General features: G+C 48.6%; 10 protein-coding genes across 12 annotated transcripts; 5 read left to right on the top strand and 5 right to left on the bottom strand.

Moving 5' to 3' along the window:
• The first annotated feature begins 48 nt into the window (after positions 1–48).
• Positions 49–8,682, top strand: LOC108104421 (histone-lysine N-methyltransferase trr). Of its 2 annotated transcripts, XM_017210475.2 has the most exons (7): positions 49–649; positions 713–6,045; positions 6,106–6,630; positions 6,708–7,303; positions 7,360–7,489; positions 7,543–7,725; positions 7,786–8,682. In XM_017210475.2, exons 1-7 carry the CDS (start codon positions 226–228, stop codon positions 7,876–7,878), a joined length of 7,284 nt encoding a protein of 2,427 aa, XP_017065964.2. In that variant the 5' UTR covers positions 49–225; the 3' UTR covers positions 7,879–8,682. The 2 variants fall into 2 exon arrangements, with proteins under 2 accessions (XP_017065964.2, XP_017065963.2); XM_017210474.2 differs by having other exon boundaries at positions 49–6,045.
• Positions 8,562–9,478, bottom strand: LOC108104422 (COA8 family protein CG14806, mitochondrial). The gene is made up of 3 exons (XM_017210477.2): positions 9,362–9,478; positions 9,040–9,303; positions 8,562–8,967 (listed from the first exon to the last, which is right to left on the bottom strand). The coding sequence occupies exons 1-3, from the start codon at positions 9,410–9,412 to the stop codon at positions 8,752–8,754; spliced, it is 531 nt and encodes a 176-aa protein (XP_017065966.1). The 5' UTR covers positions 9,413–9,478; the 3' UTR covers positions 8,562–8,751.
• A 1,598-nt stretch (positions 9,479–11,076) lies between these two features.
• Positions 11,077–11,635, top strand: LOC108104397 (UPF0184 protein CG14818). Its single transcript, XM_017210436.2, has 2 exons — positions 11,077–11,238; positions 11,298–11,635. The coding sequence occupies exons 1-2, from the start codon at positions 11,160–11,162 to the stop codon at positions 11,507–11,509; spliced, it is 291 nt and encodes a 96-aa protein (XP_017065925.1). The 5' UTR covers positions 11,077–11,159; the 3' UTR covers positions 11,510–11,635.
• On the bottom strand, positions 11,566–13,405 carry LOC108104389 (WD repeat-containing protein 18). The gene is made up of 2 exons (XM_017210428.2): positions 12,495–13,405; positions 11,566–12,441 (listed from the first exon to the last, which is right to left on the bottom strand). The coding sequence occupies exons 1-2, from the start codon at positions 13,263–13,265 to the stop codon at positions 11,647–11,649; spliced, it is 1,566 nt and encodes a 521-aa protein (XP_017065917.1). The 5' UTR covers positions 13,266–13,405; the 3' UTR covers positions 11,566–11,646.
• A 41-nt stretch (positions 13,406–13,446) lies between these two features.
• LOC108104394 (ribosomal protein 63, mitochondrial) lies at positions 13,447–14,007 on the top strand. Its single transcript, XM_017210434.2, has 2 exons — positions 13,447–13,728; positions 13,790–14,007. Exons 1-2 carry the CDS (start codon positions 13,558–13,560, stop codon positions 13,937–13,939), a joined length of 321 nt encoding a protein of 106 aa, XP_017065923.1. The 5' UTR covers positions 13,447–13,557; the 3' UTR covers positions 13,940–14,007.
• A 380-nt stretch (positions 14,008–14,387) lies between these two features.
• LOC108104390 (vacuolar protein sorting-associated protein 26) lies at positions 14,388–16,771 on the bottom strand. The gene is made up of 2 exons (XM_017210429.2): positions 16,362–16,771; positions 14,388–16,282 (listed from the first exon to the last, which is right to left on the bottom strand). The coding sequence occupies exons 1-2, from the start codon at positions 16,503–16,505 to the stop codon at positions 14,990–14,992; spliced, it is 1,437 nt and encodes a 478-aa protein (XP_017065918.1). The 5' UTR covers positions 16,506–16,771; the 3' UTR covers positions 14,388–14,989.
• A 66-nt stretch (positions 16,772–16,837) lies between these two features.
• On the top strand, positions 16,838–18,270 carry LOC108104392 (serine/threonine-protein phosphatase Pgam5, mitochondrial). 2 transcript variants are annotated; one of them, XM_017210431.1, is made up of 3 exons: positions 16,838–17,023; positions 17,086–17,701; positions 17,764–18,270. In XM_017210431.1, the coding sequence occupies exons 2-3, from the start codon at positions 17,144–17,146 to the stop codon at positions 18,073–18,075; spliced, it is 870 nt and encodes a 289-aa protein (XP_017065920.1). In that variant the 5' UTR covers positions 16,838–17,023; positions 17,086–17,143; the 3' UTR covers positions 18,076–18,270. The 2 variants fall into 2 exon arrangements, with proteins under 2 accessions (XP_017065920.1, XP_017065921.1); XM_017210432.1 differs by lacking the exon at positions 16,838–17,023 and having other exon boundaries at positions 17,047–17,701; positions 17,767–18,270.
• Positions 18,271–18,364: 94 nt separating this feature from the next.
• LOC108104385 (protein MMS22-like) lies at positions 18,365–22,117 on the bottom strand. The gene is made up of 3 exons (XM_017210422.2): positions 21,580–22,117; positions 20,932–21,524; positions 18,365–20,870 (listed from the first exon to the last, which is right to left on the bottom strand). The coding sequence occupies exons 1-3, from the start codon at positions 21,912–21,914 to the stop codon at positions 18,472–18,474; spliced, it is 3,327 nt and encodes a 1,108-aa protein (XP_017065911.1). The 5' UTR covers positions 21,915–22,117; the 3' UTR covers positions 18,365–18,471.
• Positions 22,118–22,159: 42 nt separating this feature from the next.
• On the top strand, positions 22,160–23,998 carry LOC108104391 (peroxisomal targeting signal 1 receptor). Its single transcript, XM_017210430.2, has one exon. The coding sequence runs from the start codon at positions 22,263–22,265 to the stop codon at positions 23,937–23,939; it is 1,677 nt and encodes a 558-aa protein (XP_017065919.1). The 5' UTR covers positions 22,160–22,262; the 3' UTR covers positions 23,940–23,998.
• A 52-nt stretch (positions 23,999–24,050) lies between these two features.
• LOC108104393 (mediator of RNA polymerase II transcription subunit 18) lies at positions 24,051–25,243 on the bottom strand. Its single transcript, XM_017210433.1, has 4 exons — positions 25,187–25,243; positions 24,788–24,949; positions 24,443–24,729; positions 24,051–24,383 (listed from the first exon to the last, which is right to left on the bottom strand). The coding sequence occupies exons 2-4, from the start codon at positions 24,910–24,912 to the stop codon at positions 24,142–24,144; spliced, it is 654 nt and encodes a 217-aa protein (XP_017065922.1). The 5' UTR covers positions 24,913–24,949; positions 25,187–25,243; the 3' UTR covers positions 24,051–24,141.
• Between the last annotated feature and the right edge of the window lie 34 nt (positions 25,244–25,277).

Genomic DNA, 25,277 nt, shown 5'->3' with positions numbered 1-25,277 from the left:
TTTTTGAAAACACCGATAGTATCGAAAAAATATCGGCTGTTGTTCCAGCTCTACTGCATACACGAAAATAAATTTTTTTTGACAAAATCGTGCATGTTTTCGCTCGCTAAAAAAAAAAGCAGGCCGCGCGAGCCCTAGCTAGCTAGACCGCCGCCCTTCCCGTCCCAAGAAACGCCCAGCAGCGCATCGCATCCCGCGTCTAGCGTTTCCACTTGTGTGTTTGTTATGAATATACCGAAGGTGACAACATCGCTTGGTGCCGCCGAAAAGGCGAAACCCGAACGTGTAGCATCCGTGGCTGTCGCCACCGCTGCTGCCTTCAATGCGGTCAGTTTGCAGAAGCGCAGTGGAGCCGACGACCCAACCACTCCGGCAGAGGATTCCACTCGCAAGAAGGCCAAAACGGAGTTGCTTCTCGGAACGCCAGCGCCCAGTTTGCCCGCCAAAGCGTCGGCCACACCGCCGCAGCAGCTCCTCTACCAGCGGGCTGGACAGCAGGTTAAGGCGCAGGTGAAAGGTGCGCCGGATCCGCAGGATTCCCAGTCGGAGGATGTCGCCTGGGACGCCCGCGACCAACAGATAATAGTTTGCAACTTCGGTTCCGGCACTGACTTGGGTGCTATCAAAACGGAAGACGCAGACAAGCAAAGTGAGTACATAGTCAGCCCTCCAAGGAGCAGTCCGCTTAATCCGCTTCCACCCCGAAAAATAGCTTTTGCCAGCTTTACCAAAAAGGAAGGTGCTTCCTCGTCGGCGTCGTCCTCCTCCTCCACAGCGTCTATCATCTCCATTGAGCCCAGCGGCTCTGGGCAGGATCTAGCAGACAATCCCGGCAAGGCGGAGGACCTCGACTACGTCCTAATGCCAGTCACAGGCGCGGATAACAGTGTGAATGTGGGAAACGCCACAGGAACGGGCACCCCAACGGGAACGCCAATTGGAGCCACCTCCACCATCATTTTAAATGCAAATAATGGGGCCACAGGTGCCAGTGGAGCCGGCACCACTACCATCCTTACTCAAAAGCCAGTTCATACCAACTACAATATCTTCAATACCACAGCAACGGGCAGCCAAACGCCCACCACCACGCTGTTGAACAGGGTGAATCTTCACACTAAGATGAAGACCACTCAGTTGGTGGTCAACGCCAAGAAGCTGTCGGAGGTCACACAGACCACAGCCAAGGTGTCCATTGGCAACCAAACGATTTCAGTGCCGTTATTGAAACCGCTATCGTGCGCAAGTGGAGCAGCCACTGCAGGAAGAGCCACGATCGTTGAGAGCAAGCAGCTGTTGCAGCCGGGTGGTCAGGTGACCACCGTGATGAGTGCCACCCAACCGGGTGGAGGCCAGCAGCTGCATCCGCATGTCCATCCACACGGCCATCCGCATGCACACCACAACTTTACAAAACTCATTAAGCGGGTGCCAAAAAATCCCGCCACTATTGTTTCGTTTTCGGGCTTACAAATCAAGCCGGCGACCACCAAGATCGTGGCAACCAAAGTGGTAAGCAAGAAGATGTCTCTGCAGCTACAGCAACACCAACAGCAACTCCAGCAGCAACAGCAGCTTCAGCAGCTGCAAGTGACTAGCGGTGGGAGCTTGGCCCCACCAACTGGCAGCATAGTGACCATCACTACCACCAATCCCAGCCAGACGTATGCAATGGTTCAGGATGCCACGACTGTGGGAGCAGCATCTCATTCAGAAGAAGATGCGCCGACGCCTCGAAAGATTACTGCCTACTCTGAAAATCTGCAGAAGATCCTTAACAAAAGCAAGTCTCAGGAAGCGAGCGGTGGCCCGGAGGAGTTTGCCAACATCAACAGCGTTGTGATCAAGCCGTTAGATAAGAACACAATTAACTGCCCGCCCAGTTTCAATATCTTTAAGCAGCAGCAGCACTCACAGGCTGCACAAACCCAAACGATCTCTGCTGTAGGCAGTGGATCAGGTACGCCCGTGACGTTTACAATGACGCCAGCTTCGGGCAGTTCCTCAGATCTTGCGACCACATCCACCGTCTCGGTGTCCGCTGGCGCCATATGCATTAATAGTCCAATGATGGGATCCCGGCCTATAATTTCCATTCAAAACAAGAACATATCCCTGGTGCTGTCCAAAACGACGATGGCCCAGCAAAAACCGAAAATGATCACCACCACGACGTTGGCCAGCCAGTCAGCGCTACAAATGCATCATGCGCTTGTTCAGGACTCAAGTACGGACAAGGCTGGATCTTCTGCAGTCCCTGCATCGGCTACATCTGGAACAGCCGTTGCTCCGTCAATGCAACTTAAGCTGACAACTGCTAACACGCCCACTAAACTCAACGTTAGTTTAGCCCCAGATGTAGCCAAGCTGGAGGAGATTGTCAGTGAAACAAAACCGAAGTTATTGGTTAAACAAGAGGTGGTTGTGAAAGATACACCTGGAGCTTCGTCTGTCGAACAGGAGCGTAGTGAGGAGGTTAGCACGCCGGAGAAACGTTTGAACGCGAACACTACAATGACGCCTATTAGCCAGGTGCAGAATCAGTCTGCAAATCAGATTCAGATTCAGACTCCTACCTCAACAGCTTCGAATCCGAGTACGCCAAATCCTCCTGCAAGTACCGCATCCACCCCGATTAACAATCAACGTTCGGGAACAGAGGATTCAAATAATGCACTGCTAAAACAATTGCTCCAGACCAGCAGCAGCAGTCACAGTCTCAACCAAATCAGCATCACCTCGACCCACGTAGGATCCGCTTCTACGACGGCTCCTCTTTCCGCCCGTAAGGTAATTAATGTACGGGCCCCCAGCATGGGCATGGTCAGCAGTTTGGAAGCACAACTGGCGCGTCCGGTGATTCCGCCGGTCCCCGCAGCTACGCAAGCGGCAGGCAGTAGTAGCAGTAACGGATCCGTAGCTACGTCTACCACGACCACAACGATAGCTAGTGGGGGAAGCAGTCAACATGTAGCAACCGCCTCAGCGACCGGAACTCCAGTTACGGCAGTCGTAATTTCCACACCTGGGGTGGGAGGAGAACCAAAGCTGGAGCCCAAAACCGAGCAGCCTGTTGTAGTTGCAACTATTCAAAATCAGAACCAAAATACGGCGACACCAACACCACCGCCTCCACAGCAGCAGCAGCAGCAACAACCTCAGCAATCACAGCAATTGCAATCGGCACCCCACCAAGTCAAGCAGACCGTGCAAATTGTCTCGAAGGAAACATCGTTTATCTCAGGACCTGTTGCAACCAATAAATTAGTGACTGAAACCATTTCGAAGCCGGGAGAACTGTTACCTCCTCCGCCCTACGAATTAGCCATATCGAATGTAACCATATCCATATCCACCAAACAAGCTGTGTCCAAGGAGCTGCAGATGAAGCCTAAGGCGGTAGCAATGTCGCTTCCCATGGAGCAGGGCGAAGAATCGATGCCTGAGCAAGCGGAACCGCCGCCTCATCCTGAGCAAGGTGCCACTGTACCAGGAGCAGTACCTCACAGTGGAGGAGCAATTAGCGCTACGCAATGGAGCAGTAGTAATCATATAGATGGAGTTGTGGGAGTCTCAAAAATACCATTCAAGCCTGGCGAGGCACAGAAACGTAAGTTGCCTATGCATCCACAGCTAGACGAAAAGCAGCTGCAGCAACAGGTGGAGACTCCTACCAGTGCCTCTCTACCAGCAACTCCAACCGGACAAACAGGTCCGGATAAAGTACAGCTTATCTCTGGCATTGCCAGTTATGTAAAGAAATCTGGAGGACCTGGCGAGGCACAATCCGTTCAAACCCAGAGCCAGGGGCAGGTACAGATGCAGGCGCAAATGCAGGCGGCCATGCAGGGCCAACTAGCTGGGCAGATTCCCGGACAAATCCCTGGACACGTCTCTGGCCAAATACCCGCACAAATGCATCTTCAAGTACAACACCAGCTCCATGTGGCAGTGCAGCCCCCGCAACAGCAACACCAACCACAGCCTACTACGATTCAGACTCCAATTCCCGGACAAAGTGCTGTATCCATACCCGGACCCATCATGGAACCCAAGGCAGCTGACCAAAGAAAGCGCCGCAAACGGGAGGTTCAGAAACCAAGACGCACGAATCTGAACGCCGGACAGACAGCTGGAACTCTCAAGGATCTAACAGGTACGTTACCAGCTGGTGCAATGGTTCAGTTGGCAGGTATGCCGCCGGGAACTCAATATATCCAGGGCGCGGCATCAGGTCCTGGCCATGCGATTACCAGTACCGGTCAAGGAGGAACTAGCCTTGGAGGAGTAGGATCTGGTACCGGAGCAGGTTCCACTCCCATGATCAAGAAGCGAGTGCGCAAGTTTTCCAAGGTAGAGGAGGATCACGATGCATTTACCGAAAAGCTGCTAACGCATATCCGCCAAATGCAGCCGCTCCAAGTTCTGGAGCCGCACCTGAATCGAAACTTTCATTTTCTCATTGGAAGCAACGAGGCGTCGGGAGGTAGTTCGCCCTCTATGAGTTCTGCGGCCTCAGCCAGTGGATCATCTTCTGTTGGAGGTGGAAAGGTCAAGGGAGGATCTCTTGGATCCCGCGGTTGGCCACTCAGCAGGCATTTGGAAGGCCTAGAGGACTGTGATGGCGCCATCCTCGGCCGCTTTGGTCGAGTGCGTTTACCAGGGATTCCCTCATTATACGACAGCGAACGCTTTGGTGGAAGTTCAGGTCTAGTAGGAGGATCTGCTGCTACCCGTCCACCCTCCCCATCCACATCTCCAGAAGCTGAGAAGATGCTACCGATGTCTAGCATCCAAAACGATTTTTATGACCAGGAGTTCTCCACACATATGGAGCGTAATCCCCGAGAACGCCTCGTACGACACATTGGCGCCGTTAAGGATTGCAACCTTGAGACTATAGACCTTGTGGAAAGCGATGGAGTGGCTGCTTGGGCGCCTATACCGCGACTTACCCGCTACCCAGGCCTAATATTGCTCAACGGGAACAGCCGGTGCCATGGACGTATGTCGCCGGTGGCCCTGCCGGAGGATCCGCTGACCATGCGGGTGCCTGTGTCGCCACTGCTTCGGTCCTGCGGCGAGGAGCTACGCAAGACACAGCAGCTGGAACTTGGTATGGGATCCCTCGGCAATAATAACAACAATAACTACCAGCAGAAGAACCAGAATGTGATACTCGCTTTGCCCGCCTCGGCCTCGGAGAATATTGCCGGCGTGTTGCGGGATCTGGCTAACCTACTGCACTTGGCTCCTTCCCTCACCTGCAAGATCATCGAGGACAAAATGGGCGACAAGTTGGAAGAGCAGTTAATGGATCACGACGATGAAAAGCACCGGGATGACTTCAAGCGACCGTTGACCGTGAGTCACGGTCATCTAAGAAAGATCCTCAATGGGCGCCGAAAATTGTGTCGCAGCTGCGGAAATGTGGTCCATGCCACAGGTCTGCGAATTCCCCGACACAGTGTTCCTGCATTGGAAGAACAACTTCCCAGGCTGGCCCAATTAATGGCTATGTTACCCAGGAAATCAGTTCCTCCACCGTTTGTATACTTCTGCGATCGCGCCTGCTTTGCGAGATTTAAGTGGACCGGAAAGGAGGGCCAGGCGGAGGCGGCCAGTTTGCTCCTACAGCCAGCTGGGGGCTCCACATCTACTTCATCCACCGGCGACTCGCCCAGTAGTGCCTGCACCACCAGTTCAGCTCTCACTGAAACGGTGGTCAAACAAGAACCAGAGGATGAATCAGACCAAACGCAGGGTGTACATGGCTCATCCACCAATCTCCCCGTACAGCGCAAGTGCATCGTGAAGTGCTTCAGTGCGGATTGCTTCGGAACGGACTCGACGGCCATCAAACTGGAGTTCGACGGATCAGCGGGAACGGGAACTGGAACGGAACCAGCCAATAATACAGTTTGGGAAACGGAGGCTAGTGGACTCCAGCTGGAGGACACCCGGCAGTGTGTGTTCTGCAATCAGCGGGGCGATGGCCAAGCGGATGGACCCTCGCGACTGCTCAATTTTGATGTGGATAAATGGGTGAGTGCGGACTTAATCAAAAATGCTTGGATCACATTTTAACTGACCTTTTGAGTGCAGGTCCACCTCAACTGTGCCTTGTGGTCCAATGGTGTCTACGAGACAGTGTCTGGGGCGTTGATGAACTTTCAGACGGCTTTACAAGCGGGATTGAATCAGGCTTGTAGCGCCTGCCATCAACTGGGCGCCACCATCAAGTGCTTTAAATCGCGCTGCAACAGCTTGTACCACCTGCCGTGCGCGATTCGCGAGGATTGCGTCTTCTACAAAAACAAGTCGGTCCATTGCAGCGCCCATGGTCACACCCATGCCGGTATTACCATGGGAGCAGGGACAGGCTCTGCAGCTGGCGGAGGACTGGCAGGATCTGCGTCAGAAAATGAACTAGGCTCGCTAGTTGTTCATCGAAGAGTTTTTGTCGATCGGGACGAGAACCGTCAAGTGGCCACAGTTATGCACTACTCAGAACTGAGTAATCTGCTCCGCGTGGGCAACATGACGTTCCTGAACGTGGGTCAGCTATTGCCCCACCAGCTCGAGGCTTTCCACACGCCCCATTACATCTACCCTATTGGCTATAAGGTGGTAAGTAGGAGTCTAAACAAGTTGACCAAGAACCGTTTAGTGACTAAGCGAATTCTCCAATCTCTTTCCTTCGGCAGAGCCGCTACTACTGGTGCGTCCGCCGGCCAAATCGTAGATGCCGATACATTTGCAGCATCGCGGAAGCCGGCTGCAAGCCCGAATTCCGCATCCTGGTGCAGGACGCCGGCGACAAGGAGCCAGAGCGCGAATATCGCGACAGTTCACCCTCAGCGGTGTGGCAGCAGATTCTGCAGCCGATCACGAGGCTACGTAAGGTGCACAAGTGGTTACAGCTGTTCCCGCAGCACATTAGCGGAGAGGATCTGTTTGGCCTAACAGAACCGGCCATCGTTCGCATTTTGGAAAGCCTTCCAGGAATAGAGACACTTACCGACTACCGTTTTAAGTACGGCCGCAACCCGCTGCTGGAGTTCCCGCTGGCCATTAATCCGTCCGGAGCGGCACGCACAGAACCCAAGCAAAGACAGCTGCTCGTCTGGCGGAAGCCACACACCCAACGCACAGCCGGCAGCTGCAGCACCCAGCGGATGGCCAACTCGGCGGCCATTGCCGGAGAGGTGGCTTGCCCTTATAGCAAGCAGTTCGTCCACTCGAAGAGTTCCCAGTACAAAAAGATGAAGCAAGAGTGGCGCAACAACGTCTACTTGGCCAGGTCAGCTATAAAGATATTTACAATACCCACTGATTTTGAAATATCTCATTATTTAGATCAAAGATCCAGGGTCTAGGCTTGTATGCTGCTCGGGACATTGAGAAGCACACCATGATCATCGAATACATAGGCGAGGTTATCCGGACCGAAGTATCCGAGATTCGTGAGAAGCAGTACGAGTCTAAGGTGGGTTTAATTACCATATATTCTGTAACTTCAACTGATCCCTAAACTTACAGAACCGCGGAATCTACATGTTCCGGCTGGATGAGGATCGTGTGGTGGATGCCACTTTGAGCGGCGGATTGGCGCGCTACATCAACCACTCGTGCAATCCCAATTGTGTGACGGAGATCGTAGAGGTCGATCGCGACGTGCGGATCATTATATTCGCCAAGCGAAAGATCTATCGCGGCGAGGAGGTGAGTTTAGGGAAAGAAATAATGCAATTAGATCTTTTAATATTATATCGTATATCTTAGCTCTCGTACGACTATAAGTTCGACATCGAAGACGAGTCGCACAAAATACCGTGTGCCTGTGGTGCGCCTAACTGCCGTAAGTGGATGAACTAGAGTCGGGAGGAACCTCTACCGGAGGACCTAAGGAAGCGCAAGAAGCGGCGGCGTGCGCGTCGCGCCCAGTGACCATGAAAAGGAATTGTTATATCTGATCAAATAGATATATTCGCTAAGCAGTATAGACCGTGTACATATATACAATTATATATATATATGCTAAATGCAGATATGCTCGTGGAGAGCATAGATCCTTGTAAGTTATGTATATGTACCCACTGTAGCTAATTCGTATCCTATATATCGCTCGTAAGTGGAAAAGTGGAGGGAGTGCAGAGTGTTTTCATAGTTTAAATTGAATTATTGCTATCGTTTCTATATAGAGAGAATATAAATGTTAATGCTAGGACATGACCACCCCCTGTAATGTATTTCTGACACCCTCCCCTCACAAAACCACAGCCGCAGGAGCATCTTATTTTTTTGTTTTAGCACCATCTCCACATCCATCACTATCACTATTATACCATTGCAATAATTGTGAGGAAACTTATCGCCCCCAATGGCCAACCCAAAAACTTGACTTTATGCGTGTGTGCCTTTCCCCCTGTTTACCATTATTATTATTAATATAATAATTAAAGTGGTTTCTATATTCGCATATTTGGGGAGCAATGCTTGTTTCCCCGCATGTAACGTGTACAACCTTCTTTGAATATATACACTGATAAGAGTATAAATACCTATTTTTATTTTATTTTATTTAAATAGTTTTGCAATTACTTTTAAGTATATTAACTCCAAGCAACGTGTAATTTTCATCCCCTTTAATAGTTAAGTAAATTTTATGCCACCATTTTATACACACGATGTTTTACTTCAACTTATAGAAACAAAAAAAAACAAGAACAAGGACTATAAATTTTGCAACTAAGTTCTCCGTTTGGACAACGCTAGAAGTTTTTGAAGCTGAACTGCAGCGGCCAGAGTGAGGATATCGAAGTTCTTCAGGTACCAGGAGATATTGTACATCATGTGAATGCGCCAATTCTTGTCGAGGAATGCCTTGTAGAAGTGGCTCATTTGATCCGCCGACACTTCACTAGTACCGCTCTCTGTATGCAGGCGGATAAAGTCCTCCTTCTCCTGTAAACCGAAAACGAAGGAGACGGCATTAGAGCATCAGAAAGAGATGGCAGATGAGGTCTTCGTTCGTACCTCATAAAAGCGTTTGTTGTGCCTCGTCCAGAAATCTGTGTTCCAAGCCTCCACCTCGATTCGTTTCAATCGCAGACTCCTTGCTAGTCTCGTTTCATTGTCGTCATAGTGGCGCACATACGGTCGTAGATTAGACTGCGCATCTGGCGGTCCTATATAATCACACTTCACCAATTTCGGATCAGGTTTCTGGGCCAAACCAACACCGGGCTTTTTTTGTGGCGGTGGCGATTCCGATTGAACTGCTGCATAGCATCGCGATATCTGGATTTATTCAAAATTCAAATGAAATTCCATCAGGGGAACGAAACTATATACTCACGCTGAGCTGGGACTGAAATATTCGGGGCTGGTATCTAAAACATTTATTCATCTTTCGATTATTGTTATGTTATGTCAGGTCACCAGTGTGACCGGTTGGAACGCTGAAATACATTCTAAATATAAACGGTAGAAATATTATGGGCATTCCTCCCTCCCATATGCCAAGCAAAACTCAAACTTCGTTGGCTTATCTGAATTTGTTTATTTTACCAGGCGACCAGAAACCGTAGGAGGTGCCAGCTGATTGAATTGAAAAAACTTTGTTTTTCAAAATGGCTGCCCTTCCATGTTTCCCCAGTCACATTCGACCAATAGAAAAGCAGATAAGTAAAAACAACCGTTCGATTTCAGCTAAGGCTAGGGAAGGGATGAACAAACATGTTGTTTCTCTGTCCGTGTCACGAAATAGGCCCGCAATTTTCCAAAACTCACGAAAGTCCCTTGTGTTTCTGCGGAGCGTGAGAATATAGGACGGCCCGATGTCACCTCTAGAATAAATGACGAAACTGAAATTGATACACCTTCTGCAGATTTATGTTCGCCTGGTATTTTTATGTACAAAATCATCCAATTTCCTCGGCACAATCCGTCATCTCGAAGCATTTTCTTTGGCAAATTGTTCTGTTTATGTACCAGGCGAACAGAAATGCAAGAAAGAGGACGACAACATTTTTAAGCTGCATATTCGCTTTCTTGAGGTTTATGTTCGCCTGGTATAATATTTATGAGATCATCCAATTTAATGCCGAAATCGGGCAAACTCGGAGCTATTTTTCAGCCAAAATGTTCGTTTCATGTACCAGGCGAACAGAAATGCAAGAAAGAGGACAGCTGGTAGTTCTGTGAAAAATGTTATAACTGTTCTTTACAGAGTTGCATTTGCACAGATCAGCTCCCATTGGTCGGTTGAATAGGAAGCCATCTTTTTCAAAAAGATCCGTTAAATAAAACCTGTCTAGGGATGGGCAAGCAGTTTGTTTCTGCGTTCGTGTCACGAAATTAGCACGCAATTTACCAAAACTCACGAAAGTCCCTTGTTAATCCTTTGAGCGTGAGAATATAACCGTCCCGATGTCACCACTAGAATAAATGACGAAACACCTTCTGCAGATTTATGTTCGCCTGGTATTTTATATACAAAATCATCCCATTTACTCGACGTAAGTCCGTCATATCGAAGCATTTCTTAGGCAAATTATTCGTTTCATGTACCAGGCGAACAGAAAGTCAAAGAAGATGACAGCTGGTAGCTGTGTGAAAAATGGTATAACTGTTCTTTACAGAATTCCATTTGCACAGATTAGCTCCCATTGGTCGGTTGAATAGGAAGCCATCTTTTTCAAAAAGATCCGTTAAATAAAAGCTGGCTAGAGATGGGCCAGCAGTTTGTTTCTGCGTTCGGACCACGAAATTTTCCAAAACTCACGAAAGTCCCTTGTATATTCCTTGAACATGATAATAATACAGGACGCGGTGTCATATCTAGGATATTATAAGAAATAAATTTTAGCGCTTCCTTTAGGTTTATGCTCGCCTGGTATTTCATATAAGAAAGGTCCCAAATTGGCGGTCACTGGGAAGAAAAAAAAACATTTTAAAGTAAATAAAAATCAGTGATGAGGTAAATGAGGTTTGTTTATTTATTTCATGTAAGCGAAAACATTGATTTTAGGAGTATCCCTTTTATTTTTCGATTCGATTGAAAATGAATCGTTTCTTGTAATCGACCATCTCTAGCATCTATCCCGTGACAATATTTCCAACTGGAAAAAAATAAATAAATAAGTCCAGACAAAATGTCACCCAAGAACAACCACGACCCCTCGTCGTCCGGTGACTCTGGCAACACCAATGTCCAGGAGGCGGACCTGCAAGGTAAGTTTGGCTTGGTCGTTATTCGGGCAATATTTACACTTATGGCATGACCCCTGCAGAGATGGAGGACGTCAATAACAGCCTGGACGCCCTTAGCTGTGCCTTGGACGCTGTGGAACAACGCACGGACGATATTATGTCTCAGTTACGGGAGCTGTTAAACTCCAACCGTGAAATCCGTCGTCTGCTCGCCGAGGAGAAGGACAACGCTCCGGAATCCGGCGACGACAAGATGGACGGCCAGGCGCCTAGCGAGAATGCATCCAAGTAGATACCACCTATCAGTTATTGTTTTGATTACCCTAATCGTATCTGGGCAAAATTTGTGTTTTGTTTTTTTTTTGCTATTATCATGTACTATTGACTTTAAACTTAAGTAAACATAATTGAAAACAAATCTAAGGTTCTCTAGTTTTGACGAGGCTTTTTGCGCTTAGGCTTCCCCGCAGGTAGGCCCTGCATGTTGGCATCGCTGCCCATGTACTTAAAAATGATATCGAACATCCGCTTGGACTCTTCCTTAAGGCGAGCATTCTCAGCTAGTAGTTTCTGCACATCCACGCCGTTCGTCTTTGAGGTACTCGACTGCTCATCTGCGTCGGATTCCGCTTCATCGGCTATCGACTCCACTCCCGCATCGGATTCTATTTTATCGTCTTCGGATTCCACTTCCTCTTCTGCAGATTCCACTTCCTCTTCTGCAGATTCAACTTCCTCTACAGCGGACTCAGCTTCCTCAACTTCGGCTTCGGATTCCGTTTCATCTTCTTCCTTATTACTTTTCGTATTCATAGATGCCAACTTGATTAGTAAATCCTCATCCGTACCCGGATAACTTTTGGTGAAGTCCAGTTCTGGAGACTTACGTCCTCCGATTTCCTGCTCGACCAAAATCTCTAAGTAATCGTCCTCGTCCCGCGGGGTGATCATCCTCTTTAGACTGTCGGCGAACAGCTGCGGTTGCTTGTGCTCCGGCAAAAAGAGGGACGGACTGAGCAGGCGGATGCGCAGGTTGGTCACCGAGCCGTTCTGGGGCAAGCTTTTTATTAGCTGTTTGCTGTTCACGTCCCAGACACACACCTGGTTATCCTCGCCGCCAGAGATCAGTATAGTGGCACTTAAATTTAAAGCCAAACAGGTTATTGCCTTGCCGGCAGTATGGCCCACAAAGGCCTGGATTTCTTCCTCTTCCACATGATATTCCTATGTAGGCAATAAAGTTAGTATGTATAAGAATAGACAAAACTATAACCTACCTTCATGCGAGGTGGATTAACCATGTTAAAGACAAACACTTTGCCGTCGCTGGAGCCCACATACACCTTAGTCTCCATCTTATTTACGATTACGCTGTGTAGGGCTACTGGGAACACTACGCTCAAAAGCATTATCCCTCCGCTCAGGTCGTACAGCTTGCAGCAGCGATCCAGCGATACCGTATACAGATAGGAGCGGATGCCACCAATGCCAGAATACAGGCCTGTGACTGCCAGACCGTGGTCATTAAAGCTGTATAGTGGTTCAGTACTGTCTTTGCCGCTTCCCGTGTCCAATGGAGCGGCCGAGAAAGTCAGATCCCAGACGAGTACGGCTCCATCTTTACCGCCACTAATGAAGTGCTCGCCGTTGTCCGTAAAACGCAAGCAGGTGATCGCCTGGTAATGCTTGGACAAAGTGTTCAACATGCGACCGGAGTTCATGTGCCACAGGTAGATGTTTTCCTGGATGCCGGCCACCAAGAAGCTCCCGTCAGGCGTTAAGGCCAGCGCGTTAACTTTGCCGGGCACCACGAATCGTATTCCAGTCATCTGCTCCTGCTTGTTAATAGGCCAAACGTGCAGAAGTGGCTTCGCGGAGTTAGCCGAGAAAAGGTAATTAAGGTGAATCATCTCTAAGCCATTGTGTTGGGCGCACCCGCCTCCTTTGTAGCGCATCAAGTCGGTCCCCGTCCGAAGATCCTGCACGCTACACGTTGTGTTGTCCTCGGTCGACGTGCTTATAAACAAGGCCTCCACGGCGTCTCCCATTTTCTGTTGAAATATTAGGTGCTATTATAAGAAACTATATCTGAATTATTTATAATGTTTTGTTTATAAATTAAACCGGAAATAAAGAGTTCATTTTCTTATTAGTATCAGAAAGCGTGATTTAGTTGGATAATCGAAAAGTTTTTAAAATAATCGTTCATCGAATTGACGTTTTTATGTTAGAACCCTTGGTCACACTTAATTTTGTTACAGGTTTTTTAACGAACCAAAATATTAAATAAAAAGTCAAAAGAGTTTTTGTGTTGATTCGCTAAAAAAAAAAGCATACAAAATGCACTTGACGCTAATCAACATGTTTAAGAAGACCGTGCCGGGTCACATATTTCGGGGCAAGCGGCGCCTAGTAAAGCCGGTGAGCCAACGCGCAATGGACACCCTGACCCGCGAGTACGAGCGCCAGGAGCAAGTGATGCTGCTCCTCCGACACCCTTATCTTACCCTGGTAAGTCTTCCTGAGATATTCTTGAATATATGCCGGACTGACAACACACTCTCCCATTTAGGAACAATCATCTGGACACGCCAAGGAGTTGCAAAAGCGCGAGAAGCTGGTGGCCAAGTGGACTGATGAGCAGACGCTCAGGAAGATGAAGCCGCACGTGACCATTGAGGAGCGACTGAATCAGTTGAAGATCAAGGAGGCCTGGGACTAGTTACTAGCCCACTCCATCTATTAAAGCTGCGTTACTTTTACAATAAATATATGTAGATTTTATGGAAATTATGCAACACTTGCTGGAGGCTCCTCCTCGCATCTTCTGACGGCTGTTGTAGAGCAAAGAAAATTGCGGATCCCAGAATCTACTGACACAAATGAGTTCAGAAGTCATTCCAATCGATATCCTTACACTTCTGGAACGCACTGTACTTGGCAGAATTTACACTTGTTTGATTGTTAGTTTCGTGGTTGGCTCTCGCATCGCTTTTATTTGTTTAATTGCGTTTCTAAGTGTATATATATCAATATCTCGTGTATATCATGTATATGAACTGTTATGTACATATGCAAGGCATGTAACTTGTTTCATGGCTTCCATTTCCGATTTTTCTAATTTATCGTCAAAATCAGAACCTTCCCAGCATCGATTTGATTCGTTAATATGCTATAGACTAAAACTTTATTATTAATGGGTGTTTTGTCTTGTTGCTGTTATCTGTATTGGAGTAGGTTTAGTTTAATGCACAATTTGATTTCAATTTCAGGGTTTTTCACTTTTAGAAAGCAATTTCAACATTTTTCAAATTGAAAAATCATATTTTCCAAACGCCCCAGAGTTAGGGAATGGTCATCGGAATACTAGGGGGTTTAACTAGTGTTTGAGGTTGAGGACTTGTATTGGGGTTTGGGTGCGGATCCGAATCCGTTGCCATCTCCTTCCTATTTTCTTTAGCAATAATACCAATGGAAACGCCTAGAGATTGGTTATAGCTACGAGGTCGCCTCTTCTCATTTGTCCTAAGTTTCGTTTTGTTTTTTCGTTACTATCATTTTACGTTTTGCTTGCTTTTGGTAAATGATGCGCATAACCTCAATAAAACATTTGTAACAATTTTAAATTAACTTTAAAAAAATAGATATATGCATATTTTTTGCTGCTCATCCTCTGGTCTCCTCCTGCTGTATACGTTTATATGCGTAATAGTTCCGCCTGCCGTTTTTGCTGATACATATGCCCTTTTGAAGATCCTCTCAAGCTTCCCACTCAATCGGTGGCCAGTGGCGTTACACTGCTCTTTTTCGCCGTGGTCTGAACTACATCTCCGGCGTCATCTTCAGGCTGGAGCACCTGCTCCGACGAATCGCCATCGGAACGAGATAGCGGTGATGCTGGCAGCAATGGCGGCGGCGAACTGGACAGCATGGCAACGGGCGAGGCACTTGTGGTGGCCGCTGCGGCTCCATCGCCCATGCCCCTTTCAGGAGCCGGTTCTGGAGCAGATGACGCTGGTGTGGAAACTGGAACTGAAACGGCAACGGGCGTGGGTGTCAGCGGCGGCGAGTCCAGTTGCTGCTGGCTGAACTCCTGGTTCGGGCTCTCCCTGGTAAATAGTCCCATCTTGGACTCGGATCCTTCAGTGCCCGGTGCTGCCGGAGCTCCACCGGTCTCCCCGCTGTCCGTGCTAGAGCTGATTAGCGAGTGCGCCACCGTGGGAGCGGCCGGACCGCTTACTAGGTGCGGCGGCGCGTGCAGGGGAACGTGTTGGTGCTGTTGATGCTGCTGTTGCTGTTGGGCTCCATGATAGCGCGGAATGTCCGCCTTGCGCCAAAGCGTAATCTCCTGCTGTTTGAAGTAGCGCCGGTCCTCGGTGTCCATTAGCACTAGATTGAGGAAATACTTCACCGAGAACTTTTTGTTAATATCCCGCATAGTGGGCGTGAGATTATAGCCGGCGAGGAATACCCGAATGGGTATGCTCTCGCCCTTAACGGGAGCACCATCCATGATTTCGTACTTGGCGATCGTCTCGTTGTCGTTGAACATCGTCGGACCTGTGCCCGCGCTCTCCCGCTTTATGATAGCGATCTCCATGTGCTTAATCTTGATGCGCACCAGCAGGAAGTATATCTTGCCGATAATCGTATCCCGCAAGTGATATTTGCTCTTGTTGTACTCGAATTCAATGTGCAAGCAGTCCTCGATGCCCACCTCCATTTTAATGGGGTTGTTCATCTCCGGGTAGCTGCACAGTGTGTGCACGGCGATATCTACCTCCTTGGTAATGTCACTGATCCGGCGGACGATAGTGGCTCGCAGGAAATATCGCAGCCGCACGTTCGTTCCGGCATACACCTCGAATTGCTTCTCCACGTTTGGGAAATCGAATGGATAGCTGTTGTTCTGGATGAGATCGCCAGGGCGGGCCAGCGCCTTTGCTAAACACTTGAACTCGTGGTGGTTACCCCGGTCGTAGTACAGCTCGATCTGACCAATGAACTCAATCTTGATGCCCTGGTGCTCCAGCTTGCTGCCCGGCTTCTTAAGGGTAACGTTCACCTGGGTAAAAAGGGGTGGATATGGGTTTATCTGTGGTAATGATTAGGGGAAACTCCCCCCACTGCTGACCAAGACGCACCTTGCCGGAAACGGTCTCTCCATCGTAGAAGAGCAGCATCTTCTCCACTTTGCCATCCTCCCCTTTGACCTCCGCTGTCTTGTGCTCAGCTCCATCGAATACTATCTCAATGTCCGCTGACTGGCCGAAACCCAGGAAATTCATAATTGATAAACTTCGAATCGGCTTCTTCCTCTTCTTCTTGCCCCCGCCTCTTCTTGCTGCTCCGCTGGAATGTCGTCGCTGTGGCTTCCTCGTCGGCGATTCTGGTCACCCGTATCCTTCAGATATACTTTTTCGTAACCCTCGGCTTTATTGGGCGTTTTCTTGCGGCCTTTTTTTGGTTCTTCGTTGCGCTGCTGGCGTGTGTTTCTCGTCTGTATGTGTGAAATGAAAAAAATTGCAATTTTTCACGCAATGGCGTTGCCACATCGCCGTCGTTTCGATTGTTTTTAAGGAGTGTCTGCTCTGCTAATTTTATTCAGTATTTATTTGGTCCACTACTTTAGAGATACATATCGATGGATATTAATAAGAGTACTTTTTGCCTAACGACAACAATGAGATAATACCACTAGAAATCATCAATATATTCATGTATTGATGTGTACAATAAGTACATACATATATTATTTAAAAGTGCACTTTAACCGCCATATTCAAGACCGCAACACCGTTGCATGGTATACTTGTCTTTATACAAATACCTAAAACTCAGTATTTAAATACTGCAATTCTTTTTCAGCGATAAAATAAATCAAAATAAAGAAAATAAGATAAAACCGTAACACATTCTGTTGAAGATGCGAAAGTTGACTAGCTTTGTGTGCGGCACTGGAGCTGGATTGGCAGCTTACTACTTGCAGAGTTTACGCAACCCACATACGGCGGTGCAGAACTCGTGGACGCACAGTGAAAAGCCGGTGGATCCATGGGCCCTTTGGGATACCAACTGGGACTGCCGAGAGCCGCGAGCCCTGGTACGTCCTTTGCGGAACAGCCAACCTGAAGAGGAGAATCGTTACAACGCAGAGTTGGAGAAGGCCAAGGCTAAGAAACCGCGCCACATCATTCTGGTGCGGCACGGTGAGTATCTGGACGTAGGCGACTCCGATGAAACGCATCATCTCACGGAGCGCGGCCGTAAACAGGCGGAGTTCACTGGGAAACGGCTATGCGAACTTGGCATTAAGTGGGACAAAGTGATAGCTTCCACAATGGTGCGGGCTCAGGAGACGTCGGATATCATTCTCAAGCAGATTGATTTTGATAAGGATAAGGTGGTTAACTGTGCCTTCCTGCGTGAGGGAGCACCCATTCCACCCCAGCCGCCAGTGGGTCACTGGAAGCCGGAGGCATCTGTAAGTCAAAGGGTCAATCCAGTGCGAATACCATTTCATTTCCGGCTTTCATTTCCCTGCAGCAGTTCCTTCGCGACGGATCGCGCATAGAGGCCGCGTTCCGGCGTTACTTCCATCGCGCATATCCCGACCAAGATAAGGAGAGCTATACCCTGATCGTAGGCCATGGCAATGTAATCCGGTACTTCGTTTGTCGCGCCCTGCAATTCCCAGCTGAGGGCTGGTTGCGCATTAACATCAACCACGCCTCCATCACCTGGCTGACCATCAGCCCGTCGGGCAACGTCTCTATCAAGTACCTAGGCGACTCCGGCTTCATGCCCGCCCCACTGCTAACTAATCGTATTCCGCGCGACGTCAAAAACGTGGTTTAGTTACCTGCCCACCGAACTGCCTGGATGAGAAGCAATCTTAGTGTATTTATTGCCAAGCCTTAAAAGTAAATCTGTAAGCTGAGATCGAGTAACTGTATAAATCTACATGTAAATTATTGTCGCACTTTAAAGCTCCAAAGGAAGAGGATCTTTAAGACTTCCACAGAAATAATAAATCTTTTATAGAAAGCTGAATGTTTCGAGAAGTATTATCTATAAACTCTATTAGGAAGAAAAACTCATCTAATGATTCGATAGCGATAGATTCGCCAATGTGGAAAATAATGTCTATGAAAACAATATTAATATATTTGTTAATGACTACAATTAAAATCTACAATCTATAGAAGGATTACGGGTCTCATCTAAAACTACTCTTAAAAGGAAAAACCAAACCTAGCTTAACACCTTCTGAAGTCGCTGCAAGCATTTGCGTATTCCCACATCCTCGCCAGCGCCGCGCTTTTGCTCCACCTGTTTTGCCTTGCTCGTTACAAAAGGCAAGAGTGGAGCTACTAGATTCGGTGCCAGTTCTGCCAGCTTTATCAGCATTTGAAAGTAAAAGTAGGTGCAATGAGCCAAGTGCTTCTCGGCCAGAGTTTGTAAGTCATTGGAGCAGATATCCTTGACGGCCTGTGAGCGCTTGAATGCCTCGTGGGATACTAGCACACCATAGAGTCCAAACACCTGACTGCGACTAAGGTCCAGTTCGTCCACGAACATCACGTGCTCAAGTAGAGGGATGTGCACCCCGCGCACAATGGTCAGCAGCTGATGTTCCTGCTCCTTACCCGTGCCTTCGATCAGTTGATGCATGATAGTGATAACCAAACCCGCATGCTGGCCCGCTTTTCGTCGGTGAACTACAAGAAACTGGCTAACCAGAAGGTGAAGAACGAACTGTGCCAAGACTCCATCTACATCAGCTTGAAGGAGTGTGGCATACGGACGAGCCACCAGTTTGGCGTTGGGTGAAAAGCTAAAGTGCGGCGTCCAGTGCTGTACTAGTTGCTCCAGTGTTTTGGCTATGTAAGTGTCCGAGCGGTAGGGCAGACGACCAATCCCTTGCAGCAACACAGGGAAAATCTTATGTACCATCTGGGGTAGGCGACCCTCAGGCGGCACTCCTGCCTGTAGTTGCGTGGTGAGTAGAAAACGAACCATGGCTAGGTGGAAAAAACAGCTGGGCTTGGAGCGTACGTACGCCAGAGTTGGGCAGTTGTAGATGACGATTGCCAGGAAGCTGTAGAATCGGGATCCGAGTTCCGATCGCAGTCGATCCGGCGGCAACCAAAGCTCAAAGTGGTTAACATATGCATGCAGTTTGTGGCTTAACTGCATCCGGACGTGTGCCGCAGCTTCCTCCTGCTGCGCTCGTCTTCCCAAAGCTCCGAAAAACGCACAGAGTGGCTCACGGCCATCTTCCAAAGAAGCTGGATCAATGCCTAGCTGTCGGAACTCATCTAAATGTGTGACGTGGTGCGTTAAAGCCAGTACAGACTCATGCTGCGCGTTAAGAAGAACTAGAGACTTTACCCAAACCTGGAGGATCGTGGAGCTTGTAAGCCGTCCGTTGTCTTTCAATACATGAAGCATTAACTGAGCCGAGGCGGCCATATTAATAGGTTCTGGTCCCTGTAGGAGACCGAGGAGCAGTTTGTCCCCGTCTTTCTCCAGAGCAACAAAGTTGGCTGCCAGCTTCGGGAGCCATGAGCTATGGCCACTTACATATTGTGTTCTCAGAAGTGGCAGAATATGTTGCTGGAGTGCCTCCTTCATGCCACCAGCATTGCCTGTCACAGCTCTTGGTTCGTCAAGACGCTGGATTAGGTGGTACAGGGCCTGCCAAACACGATCCTGCGCTGCCTGACCACTCTTTTCCACGTAGTGCGTTAGCCAGGGCCCCAGAAGCTGCTGCTCTCCGCGGTTAAAGTCATCCGCTAGATCAAAAATTGCCTGCATACTGTTCACATAGATGGCTCCCACCTCAGTGTCATTCCGAATGGTAGCCAATTGGTTCACCAGCTTTGCCACATAGTCGTCCATGGACAGACGATGCTGGGCATGCAGGAGGAGCACAGCCATATGACCTTTGGCCACAAGAACTCTCCTCACCGGAGGCAGCTTATCCAGGGCCAAGCAGAGCAGCATTTCGCGAAGCTTGGTAGCCAAGTCGTTTAAATCCTCGTGACAGAGTAGTAGGCACAAAAACAGTTCGATTACATGGTGAATTCCCGGCTCATTCAGAGCTAACAGTTTCGCGGCACTGAATTTGCTGAAGATTCGACCAAGCAGCTTTTGTCGTTGGTTACTTCGACCCTGCAATGGCAACAGCTTTAGGGTCCTACCCAGCATCCAGACGTACACGGTAAAGCTGCTGAGATTCAGATCTTCTAGTTGGGATTTGGCCAGCAGTTTGCTGTAACGCTCTACGTAAGCAGCTCCATTGGGACAGGTGAGGGGCAGCTGATCCAGTTCACTTCCCGCACTAAAGTTGCAATTCAGGGATCGATGAAAGTACTCCCACAACTGACATAACACATCTGTATCTGGCTGGCCGAGTTGAAGTTGTAGAGGAGAGAGTAACGTAAGATACACACGTCGCTGCTGCTCATCAGGCTGACAGGTCAGGAATTGCTTAAGCAAATTGGCGGTTTGAAAGCTACCAGGTGGAGTGGTGAGTTTATCATCCGGCTGGTACAGACCCTCGCAGTTGAATTCTCCTAAACGAGCCAGGCCAAGTCGTAACCAGGAATAGAACTCATGGTATGCCAAGGAAACTCCATTGTTCTCGCCTTGAGAAAAAGATAAGGTATGATTTAAAAAATAAAGTTACAAGATCTGTTATCTATCTACCCTGAAAGTAGTTTGTCTTGTGCCTCTGCATTGCCTTGTGAAAAAGTATCCAAAAGTCCAGATCCCTATCACCGAGCCATTTTGGAATTAGATTCTTCAGAAGAAACCACATTTCTTTTGTGCAGCGACACATAAACGGCGATACATGGATCAGCTCCGGACGATGTCTGCCACGGTAGTGTTGACTGGCACACACGATCAGATCATCCAGCGTGCGCTCCAGCTGCCCGAGAAAGCCTTGATCATCCCCAGAGGTATACAGTATGTGTAGATCTAAGAAACGCCACTCTAGGATTCCATGGTACAAGTGGTAGGCCGGTGCTTGACACTCGTTTCCTTTGCTATGTTCCGCAAAATACAAAACCTTCCAAGCATCCGCATCCAGCAGATTGTTAAGCAATTGGCGAAGGTCCTGAAGAAACTTTAATGCTTCGGGTTGCAGCTCGCTGCAGCTCTCCCGCAAGGTCAGCAACAGGTGGTAGATATGGCTAACCTCCTGACGCACGCGAAACCAACCGGAATTCATGGAGGCAGATGGGGTCTGCAATTGCTGTTGACCCTCCACGGCCCCAAATAGTTTCTGCACATTTTTGCTGGGAATGTGAGAAGAGTTAGGGCTTGGAGTTAGGAAAGAATGTTGGTACTGACCAGGCCTCCCAATACAGGTAATTCCGGACCGCGGCAACTGACAATTGTCCATGGGAAAAGTCGAAGCATAGATTCTCCAACTGACAGTGAGGTGGATCCAGTTGGGCGAAGCCATTCTTTAAAAAACCCTCACTCGAAAATTGGGTCTTCAGTGAGTCCCGACCGCTGCAGCAGAACTCCGGCAGGAAGTCCAGTCCCTCGTCCGTGTCTTCCTCTTCGACATCGCCTTCGTCCATTTGCCCATTGTGGGCTTCCCGCTGCATCTTCTGGGTAGCCTGGGTGAAAGCGGTCAGGATCTCCTCATCATCATCTGAATGGAACAGATCGTAGTCCATGACGCAGACGGGAATTTATGGGGATTGGATTTATATTTGAACTTGGCAAGCGTTTTGCTATAGTTTTTATCTCATAGATACACTTCCATACATGTTTTTTGCATGTGACTATTTCAGCAAATAAAAGGCATAAACCACAATTTAAATTTGTAAGGTGGATTATATTTAAATCACTTCTGGAATGCCCTTAGACTGATAACCGATAACAATAAATATCGGTAAAAACATCGATTGGCAATCGATGCACTGGTAATCTTTGTGGACATTTGGACCTTTGTTGTGGACTTGAATTGGGCTACTCTTATCGCCGGTTACGCCAGTTACGTAGCATCCTCCAGATCGAGCACCATGTCGTTCCGCCCACTGGTCGAGGGTGACTGTGGCGGCGTGAATCCGCTGATGCAACTTGGCGGCCAATTTACCCGCGATGTGGCCCACAAGGATGAGGGTTTCGCGCAACGGCAGTTTGAGCGGGGTACACGTCCCGAGGACCAGTTGATTAACGAGTTTCTAGGTCAGGTGGCCGCTCCGCCGCAGTCCTTTCAAATGGATACTCTGCTTCAGGAGATGCGGGACATAAACATTCATGCGGGTAAACCACAACAGCAGATGCACATTCAGCAAGCGGATCAGTGGGGTCAGGACTTTGCTCGAGGTCTGGCACCTGCCCTACCCAACAAGATGATCCACATGCAGGCGCAGCAACAGGACCTGCAGCACGCCCAGGAGTTCTTCGACGAGCCCCTTATCAGCAGCCAAAATTTCCGGCCGTTACCGCGGCAACCCTTAATGGCCATTACGTCCGGAAATCAGCAGGACCCTTTCTTCGACTCGGCCATGGAGGCCATCTCCACAGATAACCTCCCACAGGCGCCGCAGGGTGAGTCGCTGGACGATTGGATCAGCGACTACCAACGAAGTGCCGAGCAGAAAGAGCAGACAGCCTCTAACTTCAACGAAAAGTTTTGGCAGCGCCTGCAGGACGAGTGGCAGAAGCTCGCCGATGAGAATGAGCATCCGTGGCTGTCGGAGTACAACGACAATATGGATGCCTACAAGGAGTACGAGTTTGCCGAAGAGAACCCCATGTCCGAGCTGGAAAACGCATTCGAGAAGGGTAAGGAGTATCTGGCGAAGGGCGATATACCCAGTGCAGTCCTCTGTTTCGAGGTGGCTGCTAAGAAACAGCCGGAGCGCGCAGAAGTCTGGCAATTGCTGGGCACTTCGCAGGCCGAAAACGAAATGGATCCCCAGGGCATAGCGGCTCTTAAACGGGCTTATGAGCTGCAGCCGGACAACCAGCAGGTCCTGATGGCACTTGCAGTCTGTTACACCAATGAGGGCTTACAGAACAACGCCGTACGTATGTTGTCCAGCTGGCTGGCAGTGCATCCCAGATACAAGCACCTGGCCGACTCTTATCCGGAACTCCAGATCGAGGGCACTTCGCTGGCCTCATCTCTGATTGGTCCTAGTAAACTGCGTGATCTGCAACAGATCTACTTAGAGGCGGTGCGGGAGAACCCAGCGGAGGTGGATGCCGACGTTCAGGAGGCCCTTGGCGTACTCTACAATCTCTCCGGCGAGTTTGACAAGGCGGTAGACTGCTATCAGTCGGCCCTGCAGGTTAATCCGCAGAATGCTAAGACATGGAACCGTTTGGGCGCCAGCTTAGCAAATGGTTCGCGCTCTGTGGAGGCTGTGGAAGCCTACCAGCAGGCGCTTCAGCTCCAACCGGGATTTATCCGGGTACGCTATAACGTAGGCGTCTGTTGTATGAACCTGAAGGCCTACAAGGAAGCTGTGGAGCATCTGCTGACTGCACTAACAATGCAGGCTCACACTACAGCTGTCCGGGACTTGCCGAATGCGGCTATGGCGGCCACAAGTAGTGGCCAGAATCAGATGTCCGAGTCTATTTGGAGTACCGTCAAAATGGTCATTTCGCTGATGGGTCGCAGCGATCTCCAGGGCCATGTCAGCGATCGCAATTTGGCGGCCCTTAACGAAGCCTTCAAGGATTAACTAAACTGTATATGTTTACTTTTGTATTATAAGCAATTAAATACTTCTGTGGTATCTAAGGTTGAATTTGAGATATGTTTCTGTTTTGGTATTGTAACTATTCCTTCTCCATTCCTTTTTGTGTATGTTTTTTTTTATTATTTTCTTATTCTTAAGCCATTAAATTACTGTTGACGAAATATCTGTCCATCTTTATTACAAACTAAGGCATGCCGCCTAACCGCTTGTAGTCGATCTTCTCGAGCTGCACTAGCGGCTTTAGTTGTTCTGCGAATACCCGCATCTCCTCGCCAACGTTTTCTTGCCCCGTTGGCGCCACCACGGATAGTTCCACTATGTAACTTTGCGAGATTGGCTCGTTTGCCATGTCCTGCTGTTTGCCGGGCACAATTTTTATGAGCTTGGAAACGGTAATTTTCATTCGTCCTTTACGGAACATATAGCCTAAAATAATTTCTTTTGTTGGAATGTGTTCTCTAAATAAATAAATAAATCCTTGTTACCTTTTGCTATGTACTCGAACTCCAAGCGGAAACCCATCTCAGTGAGGAACTCCAAGATTCCGTTGGTGCACGCGCAGTCCATGCAACTACGCACCAGTGTGGGACGTCGCTGGTCCACCTCGGGATTGCCCAAGTAGCGCATTTGAAATGGAGCATCGCGACCAAGGGCACGACGAACACGAAGCAGCACCGGCTGGTTGGCGTTAGGCTGTCGAAGGCTCATGCACACTTCCAGGTCATGAAAGGGCTCCGGCGAAGTGTCCACATTGTCGCATAGTCCCTTGAGTCTGTGTGATGGCATATGAATTGGTTTAAACTGATCAACGTGAGGGTTTAGCCGCCGACCTGTGCATCAAGTGCTCCACGGCGGAATCGAGAATGGACCCCTGCAGCAAGTACTCCAGGTTGGGAAGAAAGCGGTTGTTCATCGCGTGGGAGAGCGACTCGCGGGCCGATGATACACCTGCCATTGATTATCTTGGGTTGGGTATCGTGTTTGGTAATAATCTATATACGTATAAGATGTTAAACTTTAAAGGGGCTCTGCTTTGTTTATGTTTTTAGGAAGTGATGCATTGATAGACATTTTATCACCAAATATAGCTTTTTCACAGCTAAGGTGGGAAGTGCTGCATTTCAGCAACCGATTAACTTAAAAAACCCTTTTCCGTAGTGAGGAAAACGTTAAAAGATTAATGCAAAAATGTACAATAAATGGATTGGTTTATAATCCATATTAATTACCTTATTTACTTGAAGTTTAACTAGCTGTAGCTATTTCCTTTTTATCGAAACGGACGGATACGATAACGATAACGATATATAACGATCATAG

This window comes from Drosophila eugracilis, unplaced genomic scaffold, assembly GCF_018153835.1.
Source record: "Drosophila eugracilis isolate 14026-0451.02 unplaced genomic scaffold, ASM1815383v1 contig_2167, whole genome shotgun sequence".
NCBI lineage: Eukaryota > Metazoa > Arthropoda > Insecta > Diptera > Drosophilidae > Drosophila > Drosophila eugracilis.
Note: the sequence above shows the minus strand (reverse complement) of the source record. Positions and strands in the feature narration are given on the sequence as shown.